The sequence below is a fragment of the Hyla sarda genome, chromosome 6 (genome assembly GCF_029499605.1).
Source record: "Hyla sarda isolate aHylSar1 chromosome 6, aHylSar1.hap1, whole genome shotgun sequence".
NCBI classification, from domain to species: domain Eukaryota; kingdom Metazoa; phylum Chordata; class Amphibia; order Anura; family Hylidae; genus Hyla; species Hyla sarda.
The window spans coordinates 50,990,185-51,013,363 of NC_079194.1; the positions used below are offsets into that span (position 1 = coordinate 50,990,185).

The window sequence follows — 23,179 nt, forward strand, 5'->3', positions numbered from 1 at the left end:
CATAGTGAGTCATGTTTTAGTATGAGAATTGACTATAACATCTATCTAGATCAGTGTTTCCCAACCAGTGTGCCTCCAGCTGTTGCAAAACTACAACTCCCAGCAGGCCCGGACAGCCAACGGCTGTCCGGGCCTGCTGGGAGTTGTAGTTTTGCAACAGCTGGAGGCACACTAGTTGGGAAACACTGATCTTTAGTGTATTATAAAATTGGATTATGTGAACATTTACTCACAATGTAGTCACTAAAGGGGTACTCCGGTGGAAAACCTTATTTTTTTTTTTTTTTTTAAATCAACTGGTGTCAGAAGTTAAACAGATTTGTAAATGACTTCTATTAAAAAAATCTTAATCCTTCCAGTACTTATTAGCTGCCTAAAACTGCAGAGGAAATTCTTTTCTTTTTGGAGCACAGAGCTCTCTGCTGATATCATGACCACAGTGCTCTCTGCTGACATCTCTGTCCATTTTAGGAACTGTTCAGAGCAGCATATGTTTGTTATGGGGATTTTCTCCTACTCTGGACAGTTCTTAAAATGGACAGAGATGTCAGCAGAGAGCACGTGGTCAGACAGAAAAGAAATTCAAAAAGAAAAGAATTTCCTCTGTAGTATACAGCCGCTAATAAGTACTGGATGGATTAAGATTTCTTTTTAATAGAAGTCATTTACAAATCTGTTTTACTTTCTGGCACCAGTTGATTAAAAAAAAAAAATACCCCTTTAAAGTAACACTAAACACTTTTTATTAAGATGATATTTATACACTTATAATATCATGGACATTGTTTGTCAGGAGTTGCACGGAGCACTACATAATCTTCAGAGAGAACTGCAGGAGAAGAGTCAGCATCTTCAGAACCTGGAAGAAGAGAAATGTACTAAGCTGGTCGCTCAGGAGCAGAACATCGAGAGGTTAAAGCAAACCGTATCGCAGAAAGAGCAAATACTGCAAGTGAGTGATGAATTATGTACGCTATACTTCCGTAAGTCTATATATATCCATAGAGGAGACAAAAATGTCAATCAGACAGGCGGGAGCGAGCGCATTGGCTCCCCGGCCACTGGCTGGGAGGCCACTCCTCCCGCACATCACCGCCTCCGCCGCCACCGCCTCGTCGCCGCCGCTGTCCCTGCACGCCCGCTGCCGGACTCTGCAGTAAGTGTAATGGGGGGTGGGTGTTGTGATGGAGGGAACGGGGTATGGCGCAGGGGGGGGGGGTTTGGGGGAGGGAGACGGAGGGGACAGGCTAGCGCCGCATGTAACTAATAGTTTATCTACACAGGGTGCCTCCAGCTGTTTCAATACTACAACTCCCAGCATGCCCTGACAGCCAATAGATGTCAGGGCAAGCTGGGAGTTGTAGTGATGAAACAGCTGGAGGCACCATGTGTAGATGAACTAAGGGCGGAAGTCCGCCCCAGCAGGCCTCAGTGACGTGGTGCCTGCTGGGGAAGTCTGCCTGGTAGTGAGCACACTGCCAGGCAGACAAAAGGCATTTTTTATATAGTAAAAATAAAAATTTAAAGCAGGGAGGGGGTTAGGGATAGATTGGCAATAGGCAGGGACAGAAAAAAAAAATAGGATGGTGGGAGCTACCCTTTAATTATGTTTGCCCATTAACAAAAAAATTATCAGTTTACAATTCTAAAGGAGTACTGCAGTCTTAGGCTGCATTCACACCTCATTTTCACTGCATGGGTGCTGGAATCCAGCTGGGGGAGGGGATAACTGGGCACTCCCATACCCCAGCCGGACCATCTCTGAAATCCATTTACTTTAAAGGGGTATCCCAGGAAAATTATTTTATATATATATATATATATATATATATATATATATCAACTGGCTTCAGAAAGTTAAACAGATTTGTAAATTACTTCTATTAAAAAATCTTAATCCTTTCAATAATTATCAGCTGCTGAAGATGAGTTGTTGTTTTCTGTCTGGCAACAGTGCTCTCTGCTGACATCTCTGCTTGTCTCGGGAACTGCACAGAGTAGTAGAGGTTTGCTATGGGGATTTGCTTCTAAACTGGGCGTTTCCCGAGACACGTGTCATCAGAGAGCACTTAGACAGAAAAGAACAACTCAACTTCAGAAGGTCATAAGTACTAAAAGGATGAATATTTTTTGATAGAAGTAATTAACAAATCTGTTTAACTTTCTGGAGCCAGTTGATATATTAAAAAAAAGTTTTTTCCTGGATAACCCCTTTAATGAGCCGGCCGGAGTCAAACGGTGACTCCGATCAGCTCATTTATGACCCGTATGCGGTTTTGTGACCGGACCTAAAACCATAGGTCACCTTTTGACTCTGCTCATTAAAGTAAATGGATTTCAGCGCTGGTCCGGCTGGGGTACAAGAGCGCCCGGTTTTCCCCTCCCCAGCTGGGTCCGGCACCCGTACAGTGAAAACAAGGTGGGAATGCAGCCTTAGACACTTATTCCCTATCTGCAGGACCGTTAGGACCCCCGCCATCTCCTATATGGGGACCCAGCATTGCTGCGGCTCTGTGCGGCTAATGCACATGTTGTAAACCTCACTGAGGTCAACCACAGGCCCCCTCCATACAGTTGTGTGGGAGAGGCGGGGATGCACGATTGCTGCATCTCCGCCTCTCCTATAGAGATGCATGAAAGGGCTGTGTAAGCTGCGGCGTCATGCTGCGGCCGACACGCCTCCTGCACGGAAAGAGCCGCAGCAGAGCCGGGGCCCCGTACAGGAGATTGCGGGGGGTCCCAGCGTTCGGGGGATAAATGTCTATAGCTGCAGGTCTCCTTTAATGGTCACAGAATATAAACAAAATCCAGAAAAACACATTTCAAATAAGTTAGAAATTGATTTGCATTTTACTCAGTGAAATAAGTATTTGACCCCCTTTCAGTAATGGTTCTGGCTCTCAGGGATCTTTTATACAGGTAACAAGCTGAGATTAGGAGCACTCTTTTTAAAGGGAGTGCTCCTAATCTCAGCTTTTTATCTGTGATGTATCAAGCCCCGGCCTTGGTCTCGTGGCTCAATACATCACACTGCCTCTTAGCCTATCACTGGGACATCGATGCGGACAGCAATTTAGCTGAGCTGCAGTCTGACGAGTCAACCACAAGAACCAGGAAGCAGATCACATCGGAGGACAGGAGCAGGGGGGAGGTATCAGGGAGCGGTGGGAGGGAAGTCCAGTTTTTTGTTTTCATTCCAGCAGCTGGGCAGGATTAAAAAAAAAAAAAATGGGTCACATGTAGCGCATCAACAACGGGTTTTCTGCAGCTGAAATTCCACTGGCTGAATCCATTGACTTCAATGGGCAGCAACAAAATCTATTTGTGGATTTTCCTCTGCTGAAATTGCACTTGTGGAATTCCACAGCAGCGAACTGCAAGCAGAGTTTTAACTGTGGGAAACCCGTTACGGATGTGCCACATGTGACCGACCCACCCTAAAGGGGTTATCCCCTATCCTCAGGACAGGGGATAAGTGTCACATCATGGTGGGTCCGACTGCTGGGATCTTCTGCGATCTCAAGAATGGGGACCTAAATCTCCCATCAGAGGATTTAGAAATCTCATCCGCTTGTTGCAGAATTGTTATACAGGAAAAAGTACCTGCGTTCCACAGCATTAAAATACAGATTTGCGAATGTTTTCCTGGTCCCCACGTTCTTTGTTTCCCAGGCTCCAGTGATGACCAATTGACACATGTATTGAGCCATTGCTGGAGCCAGGTGAACAAAGGGACCAGGAAAAGGGAAATTTCCACGGGTTATTATCGAACCGTACAGTCACTAAATTTATTAATTATTCTTTATTTCTTTATTCTTGCAGGAGTATATGGACGTCCTGCATTATCAACAGGGTTTAGAAAAAGTCCCCGGAGGTAACGAACATATGATGGAAAAACTACGGCAAAGAATCAGAGAGCGAGATGCTGCCCTAGAGGTACACACATTATTTGTCTTGGAATATTATATACAATATATGTTTGTTTATCTGCCTTGGTGAGTACCTGTCGCCAAACTAAACATTTAACCCCTTAAGGACGCCACCTATTTTTACCTTAATGAACAAGCCCAATTTTTCACATCAGGCCTGTGTTTCTTTAAGTGGTAATAACTTTGAAATGCTTTTACTTAGCAACGCGATTCTGAGATTTTTTGTGACATATTGTACTTTATATTAGTGGTAAATCTTTGTTGATTTATGCCACATTTTTTGTGAAAAACATTTATGGTGAACAGGGGGAGTCTCCTCACCATGTCAACCCCATAGATTCCGTGATCAGTACTGATCAAGGCATCTATGGGGTTAATGCTGCTGAGACCCGCGCAATCCCGGTCTTGGAAGCTGTGGCGGGACCCCGGCTGTGAATGACAGCCGGGTTCTACCGGCGATCTCCTGCAGCGCGTTGGGCTGGGCAGGATATCGCCAGGATGTATGTATACGTCCAGTGGCACTAACTAGCTAGCAACTGGGACGTATGCATACGTCCTAGGACAGGAAGGGGTTAATACATTGTTCCTTATGTAATTAGAAGACACTAGGCTGTTTACTTGCTGGCTAAAATTTGCTGGTTAAAATTCTCACCCTTTATATGCCACTAGGTGGCTCTTTTCTGTTCCCTGCACAAGTCAAACAGTTAGTTTGGTCTCCTCCCAGCCTGGCAGGAGACCAAACTCAGGAAGTGCTTGTGAGGCACGGCGATGCACAGCTCTCACAGGCTTCAGTGACCTCACGCCTCCTGGGGAACGCCCACTTTCTCCTGCCGGGAGCTCACACCATGTGAGCAAGGTATGATACAGAGATTTTTAAAGCTCGTAAAAAATTAAGGGAAGGAGGGGTGTTAGGAGTAGTTAGGGAATGTAATCTGAGTAAGTTTAGAAAATATGGTTTGATGACAGGTTCTCTTTAATATAAATACTTGGTGAGAATTTTCTATTGTTTCATTGTGTAATATAAAGTTACTTATTGGCATGTCATCATTATCCCCATGTCACGCACCCTGCAGCTGCATATATTGGTCAGTACCATAGACATTGAATAAAGCAGTAGGGCGCACGCTCATTCAGAAGAAGCTCCACTCAAACTCCTCCTAACTGCAGTCGTCCAGTAAGGAGGAATTTAGGTTTGTTGGAACCCTGTTCTAGTCAACTGTGGGGATCCCAGCCATGACCCATTCATCACAGTTTGTAAAGAACAGAGGATGTGGAGCCACTTTGCCACCTAACCGATTTGGCTTTTGGCTACTCCTGAGGTCTTGTCTCGTGGTCCCTTGGTTATCATCCTTCAATCTAGGGCTGGGCGGTATATACCGATTCATACCGAATACCGAAATTTTTGTGCTGCACGATATGAATTTTAACCCATACCGCAATCTGGTTTGGTCCCTCCCCCTCGGGAATGAATAAATCAGCCCAGCGCTGCGCTGTCCCCACATCGGGGAACTAATCCTATGTGACCTGCGAGCGCTGTTCTGCCCCCCCCCCCCAATTAATTATTAGCCCAGCGCTGTCCCCATCAGGGTACTACTCACATGTCACCCGCATGCGCTGCCCTCCTCAACCTGACAACGCTGACACTCTATACCACTCTATACCAGTGGTCTCCAACCTGCGGACCTCCAGATGTTGCAAAACTACAACTCCCAGCATGCCCATACAGCCAATGGCTGTCCGGGCATGCTGGGAGTTGTAGTTTTGCAACATCTGGAGGTCCGCAGGTTGGAGACCACTGCTCTATACTGTGCGGTATCCCTATGCCCGGGCTGCAACAAATAAACAAAATAAACTTTAACTCACCTCCCGTTGGTCCGATACCAACCTCACTTGTTTCCTGGGGACGGGAACGTCGGACAGCCGTCAGCCTATCACCGGCCGCAGCGATGTTCCGCCTCGGCCGGTGATAGGCTGAGCCCACTGTCATGTAAGAAGCCGGCTTCTTACATGAAAGTGGGCTCAGCCTATCACTGGCCGAGGCGGAACATCGCTACGGCCGGTGATAGGCTGACAGCTGTCCGACGTTCCCGTCCCCAGCATAAGGCTGACGTAGGTGAGTTAAAGTTTCTTTTGTTTACCTTCTGCAGCCCATGCATAGGGATACCGCACAGTATAGAGTGTCAGCGCCGGCGGCCGCAACAAACAGGACGAGGAGGGCAGCGCATGCGGGTGACATGTGAGTATTTACCCCGATGGGGATGTGGGCTGATAATTAATATGGGAGGGGGGGGGGGGGGAAATACCGTTATATACCGTGGAACCGCCAAAAGTTTAAAAAATACCGTGATACACACATTTGGTCATCCCTAGCCCAGCCCTACTTCAATCCCTATACTGTAGATGCATCTCGGCTTTAGGGCACCACCAGGTCGCCACCTCTGGGAGTAGTCCAGGTGTAGGTGGTGGTTGGCCGTCCAGGCCAAAAAGAAGCACCAGTGTGAATCACCGAAGGGTGAGGAAGAGTCAAGTCTGAGTCCAGGCCAAGGTGTTGGGCTTGCAGCAAATTTGTTGTCAGGATGGGCAGCACAGATTGTAGGTCAGAAATGGGATCAGACCCAGGAGATGCAGTAAAGTACAAAACAGTAAGCAGGGATGAGAAGAGCAGTATGGCGGCAGGAGTGGAGCGGAAGTGTTATACTAAGGATAGGTTATAAGTGTTTTTAGCAGAATAACTTAAGTGAGGCCTAAGATGAATGGACACTGTGTTCTTCTGTACTTCCTATGATGTATTCATACCTGTGTAAACACTTCATAATTTTAAAGGTAGTAGTCCATATTTAATGCAACCTGATGAAGAGGAGAGATGCCCCTAGAAAGTTGTTGTCTTATATATTAATAAAACAGCCCCTTTAACTTCCGGCACCGCTTTCCTGATACATCACCGATCGGTGCCCAGACGGCGGATCCGGCTTTACCTTAGTGGTTCCTTGAGCACTGCTTAGACTACCGCTATTGGATCTATGTTTGATGTTATATGAGGTGACTTTCATAAAAAAAATACAGAATAAAAATAATTCTTCTAATTTTGCCCAATAAAAAAAAAAAAAAAACAGAAAGCCGTGGACGAGAAATTTTGTGCGGTAGAAGAGAAAGAGAAGGAGGTGCAGCGCCTAAAGATCGTAATCCGGGAGAGAGAACACGACTTGGAGAGGCTGAGTAATGTTCTTTCTGGGAATGAGGAGACCATAAACGTATGTTCTTTTATTTTTGAAAGCATAGAAGGTATTCATGTCCAATCCTTCACTCTTCTGGTAGAAATTTTAGTAATAATTTAATATTAATTCCTGTCTATATAGTACAGTATTATCACTTTTTTTTTAGATAGTTTGGTTCACAAATTGTAAAAAGAAGAATATTTTTTGGCAACACCATGTAAAGCACATTCCCGCAATACCTATGGAAAACTGTATACTTATTATAACCTGAATCTACAAATCATTTTACCTTTTAGACCCCTATTTCCCAACCATTGTGCCTCCAGCATGCCCGGGCATGCTGGGAGTTGTATTATCACAACAGCTGGAAGCAAATTTGTTGGAAAATACTGTTATAGACTTTCCCTTTAAAGCTGTGACTAGTATTATTCTATTGGGATTGTGCAGCGGTATATATATTTATATACATATATGTATATATATGTGTGTGTATATGTGTGTATATATATATATCTATATATATATATATCTATATATATATATATATTATGCATTAGAATATAGTTTCATCATTGTAATTTATTCTCTTATGTAGCAGATGTAGTTTTAGATGTGTTTGTAAAATGTATGGTGCTGTGCCTAATATACAATGAAGAGACAACATCACTCGCCAGAGCCCTGTGGCCCTTTCAGTGTCTCCTGTCATGAAAAAGTTTTAATCTGTTGTGGTCTGAGTGTTCAGACCCTTACCGATTACAAGAAGGAGACAGGAGAAATGTGCTCTTAGTGCATTCTCTGGCGTCTCTGTGTCACATGACCACACTGGATCCATGATGTAGGTTTATTGGGTGATCCTGGTCTCATAGACACCCGGAGCAGGGATTGGTTGTTTTTGTTATCGGTGGGGGTCTTAACACTTACACCCTGATGGTTGAACATTTTTGATGTGCCCCTAGGACATATCAAAAGTTTTTTTTTCTTTAAAGGGTACCTTCCATCAAAAAAAACTTTTGATATATTATAGATTAATGTATGCAGAATAACTTTCCAATTGCATGTTATTAAAAAATATGCTTCTTTCTTTAATTTTCCACTTTGAAAAAATGACCACTAGAGGTCTCCCTACCAGTCCTGGCCGCAATCCCATTTTATAGATTTCAGACTCATGCTGGATTCCTAAATCTAGATCGGGACACAGACAAGCTCAGCACTGCTCCCTGCCTGTCAATCAGACCGGCAGGAGCCAGCACTGTGCTCATAGCACAGCAGGGCATACTCCTGACTCTGCCTTACTGCATGCCCTCATTCATTTTACTATCTGAGCTCCGATCTTTCTTCTCTCTGCACATGCAGTTGTAAACAGAGAGGAGAAGATTCAGAGCTGCCCGCTGAGCTTGTCTGTGTCCCGGCTGCAGTCTGAGATTTAGGACTCCAGCATGAGTCTGAAATCTATAAAAAGGGCTTGCGGCCAGGACTGGTAGGGAGACCTCTAGTGGTCATTTTTTCAAAGTGGAAAATGTAATAGAAAGAAGCATATTTTTTAATAACATGCAATTGGAAAGTTATTCTGCATACATTAATCTATAATATGTCAAAAGTTTTTTTTTGATGAAAGGTACCCTTTAATGACCGGTTACCGGATCAGTGAGGGTGTTGGGATTTGGACCTTCAGCAATTGCTGTTAGCTCCAGTATGAAGGTAGTATTATCACAGAAGTAGGTATACAAGTCAATAACCATATTGTCATTGGTTTCCAGTTTATAGTATAGGATCCCCCCCTAATGTATATACAGCATGCATGTTCTGGGGCATGCATATACAATGGAATGTCTATGTGCCCTTAACAAGTTTAGACATAATGCATACATTTTAGAGTTTGGACAATCTGGTGAAGGCCAAAGACATGGAGCTGGAACAGATATCCGCCGCGTACAAGAACCTTCAGTGGTTAAAACAGGAAACCGAGGAAAAGTACAGATGCTCCCTGAGCGAGAGAGAATCCATCATACTGCAGCTGCAGAAAAACCTGCAAGAAAGGAACAAAGAAATCGAGGTGAGAAGTAATGTATATGGTGAACGAATACACTAAATATGTGAATGGTAGGAACTGTACAGTAGGATTCCAGAAATCTTGTTGCAAAAATACAACTCCCAGCATGCCCGGACAGCCGAAGGCTGTCCGGGCATGCTGGGAGTTGTAGTTTTGCAACAGCTGGAGGCACCCCGGTTGGGAAACACTGGGAATGGAGATAAATGTCTGATTGCAGAGATACCCGAGCACTGTACTCAGGTATCTCAAGTTCTCCCATAGACAATGCATGGAAAGTGCATGGCGACACTATTTAATGCATGAGAGTCTGGGTCCCTTTTTGGAGATCCTGGGGTCCCCCCCCCGGTTGGACCCCCCACGATCAGACACAATAAAGTGCTGGATTACCCCATTAAACACACAGGAGAAAGTCTCAGTTAGGCTTTGTTCACGCAGCGGAATTTGCGACTGGAATCCGGCTGAAAAATCCAGAGAAATTCCGTTGTAGTAGAGTCTTATTGCTTCCAATAGGATTCTGCTGCACCGTGCACCCCGCGGAATTTCTGCCGCAGGTATTCCAATTCTGGCCACCGCAGAAAGAATTGACTTGTCAATTCTTTCCTAGGTATCCGCTCAGAAATGCATTGCCGTCTATATAGTGCATAATCCTAGCGCCGGCATGTGCTGCCGGCACCTGCGGAATGTCCGGGTGGACATTTGCCTTAAAAAGATGCTGTCATCTTCCATTAGTCGTCACTTTCGCCTTGCAAGAACTATAATGTCACTTGTTTTTTCCTGAATAACCCCTTTAAAAAAAAAATTATAATAATTTATATATCAACTGGCTCCAGAAAGTTAACCAGATATGTAAATTACTTCTATAAAAAAAAATCTTAATCCTTTCAGTACTTATGAGCTGCTGAAGTTGAGTTGTTCTTTTCTGTCTAAGTGCTCTCTGATGAAACCTGTCTCGGGAACTGTCCAGAGTAAAAGCAAATCCCCATAGAAAACCATCTTCTACTCTGTGCAGTTCCTGAGACAAGCAGAGATGTCAGCAGAGAGCACTGTTGACAGACAGAAAAGAACAACTCAACTTCAGCAGCTGATAATTATTGGAAGGATTAAGATTTTTTAATAGACGTAATTTACAAATCTGAATTCAGGTAGAAGAAACAGGCATGGTCGCACATCTACATATTGCATATTGATCTAATTGCTTCTCAGCATAAATTCAAAAACTAACAAGTTGTTAGTATACATTTTGATCAAAAAGTACAAGCCCACTCGCCACGTCAAGGCCACCTAATTTGAGTGGGTCCCTAACGTCCCCAGCATAAAATGGCGTAGCACTGGGCGGCGACCACCACCACCGCGACACCAGTGCCCACAGGGGGAACGACCCACTGGCAGAGCAGCCCCAATGCCGCTCAAACCAGTCTCCGGGCCGCACCCCACACACACACGGCGCCACGGCAGCAACGGGCGCCGCACAGCACCACACCAGTGCAAACAGGGTGTTGAAGCTCACGTACCATGTGCTCCCAGTCAGACTGGGAGGCTGCTAGGAAAGAAATGGCCCTTGTGTAGCTAAATACTACTTGTATAGGGTTGGGCTGAGGGGGTGGGGCAGAGTGCAGACACATGGTAAAACAAGAAAAAAAAAGGAGGGGATAGAAAACAGTGTGAATTCAGGTAGAAGACAGACATGGTCGCACATCTACAATCTTGTATAATGATCTAATTGCTTCTCAGCATAATATCAAACACTAACAGGTTGTTAGTATACATTTTGATCAAAAGGTACAAGCCACTCGCCACGTCAAGGCCACCTAATTTGAGTGGGACCCTAACGTCCCTCGCATAAAAGGGCGTAGCACTGGGTGCTAGGTGGCCTTGACGTGGCGAGTGGGCTTGTACCTTTTGATCAAAATGTATACTAACAACCTGTTAGTTTTTGATATTATGCTGAGAAGCAATTAGATCAAAATACAATATGTAAATGTGCGACCATGTCTGTTTCTTCTACCTGAATTCACACTGTTTTCTATCCCCTCCTTTTTTTTCTTGTTTTAACATGTGTCTGCACTCTGCCCCACCCCCTCAGCCCAACCCTATATAAGTAGTAGTTAGCTACACAAGGGCCTTTTCTTTCCTAGCAGCCTCCCAGTCTGACTGGGAGCACATGGTAAGTGAGCTGTAGCATCCTGTTCACACTGGTGTGGTGCAGTGCGGCGTCCGTTGCTGCCGTGGCGCCGTGTCTGTGTGGAGGTGCGACCCATGGACTGGTTTGAGCGGCATTGGGGCCGCTCTGCCAGTGGGTCGTTCCCCCTGTGGGCACTGGTGTTGCGGCGGTGGTGGTCGCCGCCCAGTGCTACGCCATTTTATGCTGGGTACGTTAGGGACCCACTCTAAATAGGTGGCCTTGACGTGGTGAGTGGGCTTTGTACCTTTTGATCAAAATGTTTACTAACAACCTGTTAGTTTTTGAATTTATGCTGAGAAGCAATTAGATCAATATGCAAAATGTAGATGTGCGACCATGTCTGTCTTCTACCGTAATTTACAAATCTGTTTAACTTTCTGGAGCCAGTTAATAAATAAATATATATATATATATATATATATATATATATATATATATATGAGATGCAAATCATAAAATGTTACAGTATCTTGTAATACCTTTTTTATTGGACTAACAGCGTTATGTAGAGACAAGCTTTCGGGATTCCTCCCTTTAGCTTTCATCCCGAGAGCTTGTCTCTACAAAATGCTGTTTGTCCAATAAAAAAGGTTTTACATGATACTGTAACATTTTATGATTTGCATCACTGGACTAATACGGCTACTCACATTTACTATATATATATATATATATATATATATATATATATATATATATATATATATATATACGTTTTTTCCCTGGAATACCCCTTTAACTCCATGTACAGATATATATATATATAGTTATTTCCCTGGAATACCCCTTTAACTCCATGTACAGATATATATATATATAGTTATTTCCCTGGAATACCCCTTTAACGCCATGTACAGATATATATATGTACCTGTTTTCCAATTTACATGATACTTTTGCATGACTCTACATAATTTCCTTTCAGATTTATTTTCAGATCCAAACATTGCTACATAGTCCTATAGTTATTATGCATCCTCTTCTTATAGGAGATCAGGACTTGTTTCCTTGGGAAGTCGGATATTTGTAGCGGTGATATCATTGAAGAACTTAAGATGTGTCTTCAGAGGAAAGAGAAGATGCTGCAAGACGCCGTCTTTGCTAGAAACCAACAGGCTGAAGAGCACATGAGGGAGGTCATGGATCTCCTAGCAATGGTAAGGAATAGCTGCATAGACCGGATAGCAGTAGAAAAGCAGTGCAGGTTGGAGTGGGGTTTAAAGGGAACCTGTCACTAGTTTCATGCTGCCTGAACCACGGGGTTATCCAGCCATTAAAAAAAAAATATGGTGCTAAGGTAGGTAGGGGAAAAATAAATATTCACCTAGCACTGATCGCCTGCTGCTCCCAATGACCTCCGTCCAGTCCCCCAATCTTTAGTATTGTGTTTGGTGCCGTTACATAGGCAGCAGTACAACGCCTGGAGAGTCTGGGGCATGGATCCTATGAGACTCTCTGTGTGATGTATAGACGCCTAGGTAAGGCTGCATTCACACTACGTTTACAGCCAACGGCTGCCGGATCCGGCTGGGAAATTTCAAATCTGGGAGTTCCCATATCCCACCCGGAACGGCGCCAAAACCCATTCACTTTAATGAGCCGACCGGAGTCAGACAATGACTCCGGTCGGCTCATTTTTGCTTTAAGAAATGTACCATATGATTGTTACCAAGGAGGAATCAGTGACCAAGTGATCCCAGGGGTGACCTATGGGCTCCCTGCTGGTCTCCCCTATATTACCCCTGGGAGGAGCTCTCTCACTCTCTTTGAGCTCTGCTCTTGTCGCTGAGGTCCAGTCAAGTCGAGTCCTAGTGTGTGTGTCCAGAGTCATTGGAGGCCTCAAGTCCAGTCTGCAGCCACAGCCAATTGCAAGTAATCTACAGTCACAGCATTGTCAGTCATCAGTCTAGTCAAGTCAGTCCCTGTCAGTAACTGTCAAGTCAGCGTGGCCTGCATTAAATTGTCCAGTGCTACTACAAGTCCCAGCAAGCCCTTAAGGTCTCTGAGTCACTGATCACCTCCGTGGGCCCTGGCTGAACTGTATAGACTTTACCATCTGTCTACCCTCAGTAAAGCTACCGTTATCTGTAACTTGGCATTGGAGTCATTATTGCCCCCGTGCCTAGCCCAGGAGCTAGCGGTATACCTTCGGGTGGTATTGAGGATAAACCACGCCATGGCGTCACGAATACAAGAGGTTAATTCCATCTGCCCCTTTGGGTAACAACATCTGCCCTCATCACACCCCGTTACCACAGTAACAAAGTGACATTTTAAAGGGGGTTATCTAGGGTAAAAAAAGATATAGTTTTTTTTTTTCTTTTAAAACAGTGGTACACCTATCCTCAGGCTATACATGCTCCATACACTTCAATGGAACTCCGCTGAAATACCATACACAAACGGTGGTTCTGTTTCTGGGAGAAAGTGGCCATGTTTTTCCAGACCTGGATACCCCTTTAAAGCATACCTGTCATATCACAGAAAAAATAATGCTCACTGGGTCATGCAGATGCTTTACGTCTCTTTTTCATATGTCTAGCTTCTGTATTTGGCTCACCAATCCCTTTTTGTTCTGCTGCTCACTCATTCTGACATCCACTGCTCAGGAAGGGGCGTGTCCTAGGAAAACGCTGAGCCAGCTTTTTCACAGAAATGGCGATGTTTGCTCAAAACTTTTGTGGATTTATCCTATTTATAGCAAGGAGTCATAAAGGAGGCTGAAAGGGTGCACGCCCTTCTCATGTGCTACTTTAGGGCCGACTTATGACACCTAAAGTTGCAGAATTATACACCATCTCCAGGTGCATCTAAGGCCACTGGATTTACTTTAAAGGGGTTATCCAGGAAAAAAACTGGCTCCATAAAGTTAAACAGATTTGTAAATTACTTCTATTAAAAAAAATAAAAAATAAAATCTTAATCCTTTCAGTACTTATGAGCTGCTGAAGTTGAGTTGTTCTTTTCTGTCTAAATGCTCTCTGATGACACCTGTCTCGGGAATTCTCCAGAGTAGAAGAAAAATCCCCATAGCAAACCTCTTCTACTCTGTGCAGTTCCCGAGATAAGCAGAGATGTCAGCAGAGAGCACTGTTGCCAGACAGAAAAGAGAAACTCAACTTCAGCAGCTGATAATTATTAGAAGGATTAAGATTTTTTAATAGAAGTAATTTACAAATCTGTTTAACTTTCTGGAGCCAATTGATATAAAAAAAATAATTTTTTTTCCTGGAATACTCCTTTAAAGTGGTGTACTTCTAAATAGGGATCGACCGATTATCGGTTTGGGGGTGAAATAGCCGATAACTTATACCGGAATATCGGTATAAATTATCGGCTATCGGCCTGAAAGGTCGCAGATTATCGGTATCGGCCCTAACAAAATCGATTTCGGTCGATCCCTACTAAGTAAATCCAGTAAATCGTAAATGGGCAGAGCTTTATTTAAAACACTGCAGGTGATACGTGTTCCCTATTGTGTTTCTATACGGTACCATATAATTTAGGTATTCTCTCCATCCACACGGTTCAGCACAATGGTTGTTCAGGCCGTGTCTCCATTTGTCTTTTCCTTTATGACTGTAGATCTCTTCAGAAAAGATGGATCCGACGTCGGTCTGTCAGAACTGCTTAGCGAAAGAACAAAACACCGGCGTCAATCAATCTGTCGAAAACTTTATTCATCTCCAGAAACTTGTGCAAGAAAAAGAGAAAATAATCCAGGTATGTTTTGTTTAAATTCCTGACCTAGGGACCCTACACCAGACTCTAGGACAGTGTTTCCCAACCAGGGTGCCTCCAGCTGTTGCAAAACTACAACTCTCAGCATGCCCGGACAGACAAAGGCTGTTGCAGCCAATGGCTGTTGCAAAACTACAACTCTCAGCCTTTGGCTGTCCGGGCATGCTGAGAGTTGTAGTTTTGCAACAGCTGGAGGCACCTTGGTTGGGATACACTGCTTTAGGAACTGTAACCTGTATTCATCCATGCCCATTTTAATTTTTTTTTATTTATTTAGTTCACCATGACCACTACTTCTAGCAGAAGTTCCATAGTCTCACTGCTCTTACAGTAAAGAACCCCCGGCTGTTGGAGAAACCTTCTTTCCTATAGGATCTCCCCTTGTCATAGAACAGTCATGATTGGTATAAATCATGGGTGGGAGAGATCTCTGTATAGCCCCTTAAAGGGGTACTCCGGTGGAAAACGTTTTATTTTATTTTTTTTTTTTTAATCAACTGATGCCAGAAAGTCAAACATATTTGTAAATTACTTCTATTAACAAAATCTTAATCCTTCCTGTACTTATTAGCTGCTGAATACTACAGTGGAAATTCTTTTCCGTTTGAAACACAGAGCTCTCTGCTGACATCATGAGCACAGTGCTCTCTGCTGACATCTCTGTCCATTTTTAGGAACTGTCCAGGGTAAAAGGAAATCCCCATAGCAAACAGTTCAGTTCCTAAAATGGACAGAGATGTCAGCAGAGAGCACTGTGCTCATGATGTCAGCAGAGAGCTCTGTGTTCCAAAAAGAAAAGAATTTCCGCTGTAGTATTCAGCAGCTAATATGTACAGGAAGGATTAAGATTTTTTAATAGAAGTAATTTACAAATCTGTTTAACTTTCTGGCACCAGTTGATTTAAAAAAAAAAAAAAAAAAAAAAAAAAGTTTTTCACCGGAGTACCCCTTTAAGAACGGAGGATTTTTCAGTTTTTGCATTTTCGTTTTTTCTCATCACCTTCTAAAGATAATAACACTTTCAATTTTGCACCTAAAAATCCATATGATGGCTTATTTTTTGTGCCACCAATTCTACTTTGTAATGACATCAGTCATTTTACCCAAAAATCTACGGCGAAATGGAAAAAAAAAAACATTGGGCGACAAAATGATAGAAAAAACGCCATTTTGTAACTTTTGGGGGCTTCCATTTCTACGTAGTACATTTTTTGGTAAAAATTACACCTTATCATTATTCTGTAGGTCCATACGATTACAATGATACTCTACTTATATAGGTTGGATTTTGTCATACGTCTGAAAAAAATCCTAACTACATGCAGGAAAATTAATACGTTTAAAATTGTCATCTTCTGACCCCTATAACTTTATTATTGTTCCGTTTAAGGGCTAATTTTTTGCGCCATGATCTGAAGTTTTTAGCGGTACCATTTTGTTTTAATCAGACTTTTTGATCACTTTTTATTCATTTTTTATGGTGTAAAAAGTGACCAAAAATACGCTATTTTGGACTTTGGAAATTTTTTTGCGCGTACGCCATTAACCATGCGGTTTAATTAACTATATATTTTTTGAGTTCAGACATATGTTTATATTTATTTACACAGTTTTTATTTTTTTATGGGAAAAGGGGGGTGATTCAAACTTTTATTAGGGAAAGGGTTAAATGATCTTTCTGATCTCGCAGGAGACAGGTGAGGGAACCTCCTGCTGCCTCCTAGCTGATCGGGACATTGCGATTTTATCGCGATGGTCCCAATCAGCCCGACTGAGCAGCCGGAATGCTTTTACTTTCACTTTTAGACGCGGCGATCAACTTTGATCGCCGCATCTAAAGAGTTAAAGGGGTACTCCCGTGGAAAACTTTTTTTTTAAATCAACTGGTGCCAGAAAGGTAAACAGATTTGTAAATCACTTCTATTAAAAAATCTTAATCCTTCCAGTATTTTTTAGGGGCTGTATACTGAAGAGAAATCCAAAAAAGAAATGCATTTCCTCTGATGTCATGACCACAGTGCTCTCTGCTGACATCTCTGTCCATTTTAGGAACTTTCCAGAGCAGGAGAAAATTCCCATATTAAACATATGCTGCTCTGGACAGTTCCTAAAATGGACAGCAGAGGTCAGCAGAGAGCACTGTGCTCATGACATCAGAGGAAATGCATTTCTTTTTTGGATTTCTCTTTAGTATACAGCCTCTAAAAAGTACTGGAAGGATTAAGATTTTATAATAGAAGTGATTGACAAATCTGTTTAACTTTCTGGCACCAGTTGATTAAAAAAAAAAAAAAAAAAAAGTTTTACACGGGAGTACCCCTTTAATGCCGGACATCAGCCTGATCGGTGATGTCCGGCATTAGCGTGGGTCCTGGTTGCTTATAGCAACCGGGACCTACCGGGTATGATGCGCGCTCACCTCATGAGCGCGCATTATATCTGGGGACGCGCATATGGACATTTATAAACGTCCATTTGCACTAAGGGGTTAATGAACTTTGCTAAATTTTGACTCAATTTTTCCACCATATCCGGTTTTATCAACCGGACTGTAAACCATGCTCTGCTGCGCTTTTTGATTAAAAAACTAGATACTTTGGGAAAGTGAGCGGAAATTCCCCTGCCACACCCGTGCTGTACCCCATTCATTTCCATGAGCCGACCGGTGTCAGCACGGGTACAGCAGGGATATGGCAGGAGGCGGTTTTGAAATTCCCCTGCCAGATTCGGCCGCCGCATGTCCCAGACGTGGTGTGAACACAGCCTTACATGGTAAAACTTACAATATTTAATATTTTAACACTTGTATGTTTACCCTTTCTAGGCCTTTACTCAAAGCTACTCGGTTCAGCCCATGCCCATCAGCATGACCTCTGCAGATCCGGATGCCAAGGGTACATTTCTGAGTTATTGTATTTTTTCTAACATCCTGATTTTTATTGTCAAATATTTTTCTATTCTGTATAATCTGTCCATTACTTGACTACCGGTATGGAGCCTTTTTGCAATCTCCAAGCAGTTATTTGGTAATGTGTAACTCATGTTTTCCAGTGTTTTCCAACCAGGGTTCATACCAGCTGTTGCAAAACTACAACTCCCAGCATGCTAGGAGTTGTAGTTTTGCAACAGCTGGAGGCACCCTTGTTGAGAAACACTGTCCTACAGAATAGATGAGTGGCGCTAGATACTAAGTGACTAACACCAGGGGGATTTGCTGTGGATTTTCCATGCGTTTTGCACAGCGGGCTACAGTTTTTAACAAATTTTATGTGGAAATTGCCTTACAGGCTGGATTTAAAGAGATTATCCAGGAATCGAAAAACATAGCTAATTTCTTTCAAAAACCATTCCCTGTCTGTCTCCAGGTTGGGTGTGGTATTACAACTTGGCTCCATTCACTTCAATGGAACTGAGCTGCAGAACCACACCCAACCTGGAGACAGATGGGGAGTGGTTGTTGAAAGAAATTTGCTCTGTTTTTCGATTCCTGAATATCCCTTAAAATAAAATAACCCCAGATCTGCAGCAAAATCTGCATTTGCAGATCCAAAACGGGTGTCATTTGGTGTGAAGTTGTCAGATGGGTTTACTTTGGTGCGACGCTGCTAATGCAATTTCTATTAATATCTATGGAAGTTATGTAAATAGCCTGCTTGGTAGTTTTTGGATCCCAGCCACCCCTTGCTATTATAAACAGACGGGGGGGGGGGGGGCTTGTCCTAGAGATAGGTATGGTCCCAGAATTGGGCCCGGTCTCACCCGTTGGTGAGATTGGCATACCCCTTTAAAGGGGTACTCCAGAGGGAAACAAATGTTTTCAAATCAACTGGTGTCAGAAAGTTATACAGATTTGTAAATGAGTTAGGTATAAAAATCTTAATCCTTCCAGTATTTATCAGCTGCTGTATGCTCCACAGGAAGTTGTGTAGTTCTTTCCAGTCTGACCACAGTGCTCTCTGCTGACACCTCTGTCCGTATCAGGAACTGTCCAGAGCAGGAGAGGTTTGCTATGGGGATTTGCTCCTGCTCTGGACAGTTCCTGACACAGACCGAGGTGTCAGCAGAGAGCACTGTGGTCTGACAGAAAAGAACTACTCAACTTTCTCTGGAGCATACAGCAGCTGATAAGTACTGGAAGGATTAAGATTTTTATGTAGAAGTAATTTACAGGTCTGTATAACTTTCTGGCACCAGTTGATTTAAAAAAAAATTTCCTCCAGTTATACAGATTCTTCTCCCCCCCCCCCCCCCCCGACAAAACTATATATTAATGGGGTACTCTACTGCTCAGCGTTCTGAAAAAAATGTTCCTAACGCTTAGAGCCAGCACCGTGGGCTCATAACATCACGGCCCCGCCCCCTCGTGATGTCACGCCCCCTTAATGCCAGTCTATGAGAGGGGGCGTGGCGGCAATCACGCTCCCTCCCATAGACTTGCATTGAGGGGAGGGGTGTGATGAGACGAGGGGGCGGGGCACTGGCGTCATGAGGCACTGTCTCTAAGCGTTCAGAACAAGCATGCTCACCGTCACAAATCCACTGTAAAATAGAAAGTGAATGTTGAAAAAGTTTACCCTCCGGATCCCTTTTTTTTTTAATGTTTTGTTATGAAGATGAAGGAACTGAAAATGGCGAAACCCTAAAGAGTGATCTCGCTAAAGCCAGAGAAGATCTGAGACTTGTTCTGAGGAAGATGAGAGAATATCAGGTGATCATTTTACCTCTTTGTAGTCTTTACAGGTATATTTCATATTACAAAACCTGTGTCATCTGATACTGACCTGTCAGAAGTCTCGATCGGTGAGGGCCCTGGAACAAATAATCAAGCCTTCTACTGTGATCAGCGTAAAGGGGTACTCCAGAGGAAAAAATGTTTTTTAAATCAACTGGTGCCAGAAAGTTAAACAGATTTGTAATTTATTTTCTATTAAATAATCTTAATCCTTCCAGTACTTATTAGCTGCTGTATACTACAGAGGAAGTTGTGTAGTTTTACAAAAATCCCAGGGCACATAACACTTCTGCTGCAGCAGGGATAGTTTACAAACACAAAGAAAAAAAACTCACATTTTCTTTTATTTCTTAACCATCAAGTCTTTCCTTTTATTTTTCTTATTTTTCAGTATACAAAAAATGCAGAGTATACAAACAGCTTGCACATTTTCATGGCCGAAGCACCTCCAACATCAGAAAGAGTCAGGATCTGATGCGCAACGTTTCGGGGTCCATCCCCTTACTCATGCGTGTAGTTGTGTAGTTCTTTCCAGTCTGACCACAGTGCTCTCTGCTGACACCTCTGTCCGTGTCAGGAACTGTCCAGAGCAGGAGAGGTTTGCTATGGGGATTTTCTCCTGCTCTGGACAGTTCCTGACATGGACAGAGGTGGCAGCAGAGAGCACTGTGGTCAGACTGGAAAGAACAACCCAACTTCCTCTGGAGCATACAGCAGCTGATAAGTACTGGAAGGATTAAGATTATTAAACAGAAGTAATATACAAATCTGTTTAACTTTCTGGCGCCAGTTGATTTGAAAACCTTATTTTCCTCCGGAGGACTCCTTTAATTTGGCTGGTCCTCAGAAGTGTGTTTAGCAGTGTACAGGACAGCTTGTCCAGAGTCTGCTGATCATTGTCTGTCGAGGATGCGAAGAGTATAGAAGAAAAGGGACCAGCAGATTCCAGGCTCTGCTTGCTCAAACACCATAAGCAGAGATTAATAGTAAAAGATCCTTGCAGGGATCATATTTAATAATAAAAAAATAAAATTACAGATGACGCGTTTCGAGGGTAACCCCCTCTTCATCAGATCAGTAAGTCTGTCGAGGTCACTTATGCAACAAACAGTCACCAATGGTTTGCAGGAAATAGTCTAAATTGGTCTTTTTCGTCCTTCCAAGATCTCAGGAACAGGAACCTTCCTGAACAGACATAACGTTCTGACTTTTGCGCAGAGGGGGATTAACCATTTGTTTTCTTCTTTCTGTACAGCTGGAAGTTTCTGCTCTACAATCCATTATTATGAAACAGAACGAGCAGCTGCGTGAACAAGCCGCAGACATGGATACCCTCAGCAGGAACATTCAGATAAAAGAAGAGTTAATAAAGGTAATTTTGGATCTTCCATAGACAATGTCCTAGAAGTCCGAATTCTATGGAACATTCTAAGCAAATTATAAAACCTTGTACACTCCCCAGCCATAACAATAAAACCACTAACAGGTTAAAGGGTTACTCCTCTGCTCAGCATTTGGAACAAACTGTTCCGAACGCTGGAGCTGATGCCGCCCCGGGAACTTGTGAAGTCATAGCCCCGCCCCCTCAATGCAAGTCTATGGGAGGGGGCGTGTTACGCCCCCTCCCATAGACTTGCATTGAGGGGGCGGGGTGCGACATCACGACAACTGGTGGCAGAAAGTTAAACATATTTGTAAATTACTTCTATTAAAAAATCTTAATCCTTCCAGTACTTATTAGCTGCTGAATGCTACAGAGGAAATTCCTTTCTTTTTGGAACACTGATGACATCACGAGCACAGTGCTCTCTGCTGATATCTCTGTCCATTTTAGCAACTGTGCATAGCAGATGTATGCTAAGGGTAGCATGGTGGCTCAGTGGTTAGCACTGCTACCTTGCAATGCTGGGGACTTGGGTTCAAATCCCACTAAGGACAACAATAAATAAAGGGTTATTATTATTATAAAAACGTCAGCAGAGAGCACTGTGCTCGTGATGTCATCAGAGAGCATTCCATAAAGAAAAGAATTTCCTCTGTAGTATTCAGCAGCTAATAAGTACAGGAAGGATTATTATTTTTTAATAGAAGTAATTTACAAATATGTTTAACTTTCTGCCACCAGTTGATTTAAAAGAAAAAAGGTTTTCACCGGAGTACCCCTTTAAGTGAAAAAATTGATTATCTGGTGACCATGATAGGAAGGGATAGAGTAGGCGCCTAGTAAACAGACACTTTTTAAAGTAGATGGGCTTGAAACAGAAAATAGGGGCAGATGTAAAAGGGGCACTCCACTGGGCAGCGTGGAACTAAATGTTCCGAACGCTGTTTTCATGCTGCAGAGGTTGGCCACGCCCCCTTGTGACATCCCAGCCATGCCCCCTCAATGCAAGTCTATGGGAGGGGACGTGACAGCTGTCACGCCCCCTCCGATAGACTTGCATTGAAGGGGATTGGCCGTGATATCACAAGGGGGCGTGGCCGACCTCCGCAGCGTGAAAACAGCGTTCGGAACGTTTAGTTCCACGCTGCCCAGTGGAGTACCCATTTAAGGCGCCCGAAGACATTCGTGAAAAATAACCAAACTCGGCACTTTCGGTGGAACCGGCTGTCCGTCTTATATGCATGTCTCCTGCTTACAGTCCCTGACAGATGATGTTGGGGAGAGAAGTCAGAGATGTTGGGTATAACCTCAGAACACTCCGCCAAGCCAAACGTTAATGGTGAGAAATGGGAGAGCGAGCTGTTGGCCAAATAAACATTCAGCTGACAGATATTAAAGAGGACCCGTGACCAATCGCTAAAAATTGAGATTGCATTATCATTAAATAGCTTAAGGTGCTCTGGTCAGACACCTGTTTACAGTTTCTTGGGACACCCTCTTGTTCCTGAGATATGGGGGTTTATAGTTTGTTTGACAATTCAGAGAATCAGTCAGATGGGTGGGGACTTGATTTTAATTATGGGAGTGACTATCAGGTGATGGGCGGGGTTATACAGAGATTCATCAAGACCTGCGCTAAAGAATAGTTGACCAGTTGCCCATAGCAACCACAGTGCTCACTGCTGACACCTCTGTCCATGTCAGGAACTGTCCAGAGTAGGAGCAAATCCCCATAGAAAACCTCTCCAGCTCTGGACAGTTCCCGACGTGGACAGAGGTGTCAGCAGAGAGCACTGTGGTCATACAGATATAAATTCAAAAAGAAAAGAACGTCCTGTGGAGCATACAGCAGCTTATAAGTACTGGAAGGATTAAGATTTTTAAAAAGAAGTAATTTACAAATCTGTTTAACTTTCTGGCACCAGTTGATTTAAAAAAAATGCTTT

General features: G+C 43.3%; 1 protein-coding gene across 1 annotated transcript in view; it reads left to right on the forward strand.

Moving 5' to 3' along the window:
• PDE4DIP (phosphodiesterase 4D interacting protein) overlaps positions 1 to 23,179 on the forward strand; it is a 190,313-nt gene that overhangs the window by 92,187 nt on the left and 74,947 nt on the right. Inside the window, exons 11-19 of the mRNA XM_056528102.1 lie at positions 794 to 952; positions 3,823 to 3,936; positions 7,043 to 7,180; positions 9,018 to 9,197; positions 12,366 to 12,533; positions 14,962 to 15,099; positions 17,942 to 18,011; positions 19,731 to 19,825; positions 21,105 to 21,221. Coding sequence (XP_056384077.1) covers positions 794 to 952; positions 3,823 to 3,936; positions 7,043 to 7,180; positions 9,018 to 9,197; positions 12,366 to 12,533; positions 14,962 to 15,099; positions 17,942 to 18,011; positions 19,731 to 19,825; positions 21,105 to 21,221 — 1,179 coding nt within the window. The remainder of the gene's footprint in view (positions 1 to 793; positions 953 to 3,822; positions 3,937 to 7,042; positions 7,181 to 9,017; positions 9,198 to 12,365; positions 12,534 to 14,961; positions 15,100 to 17,941; positions 18,012 to 19,730; positions 19,826 to 21,104; positions 21,222 to 23,179) is intronic.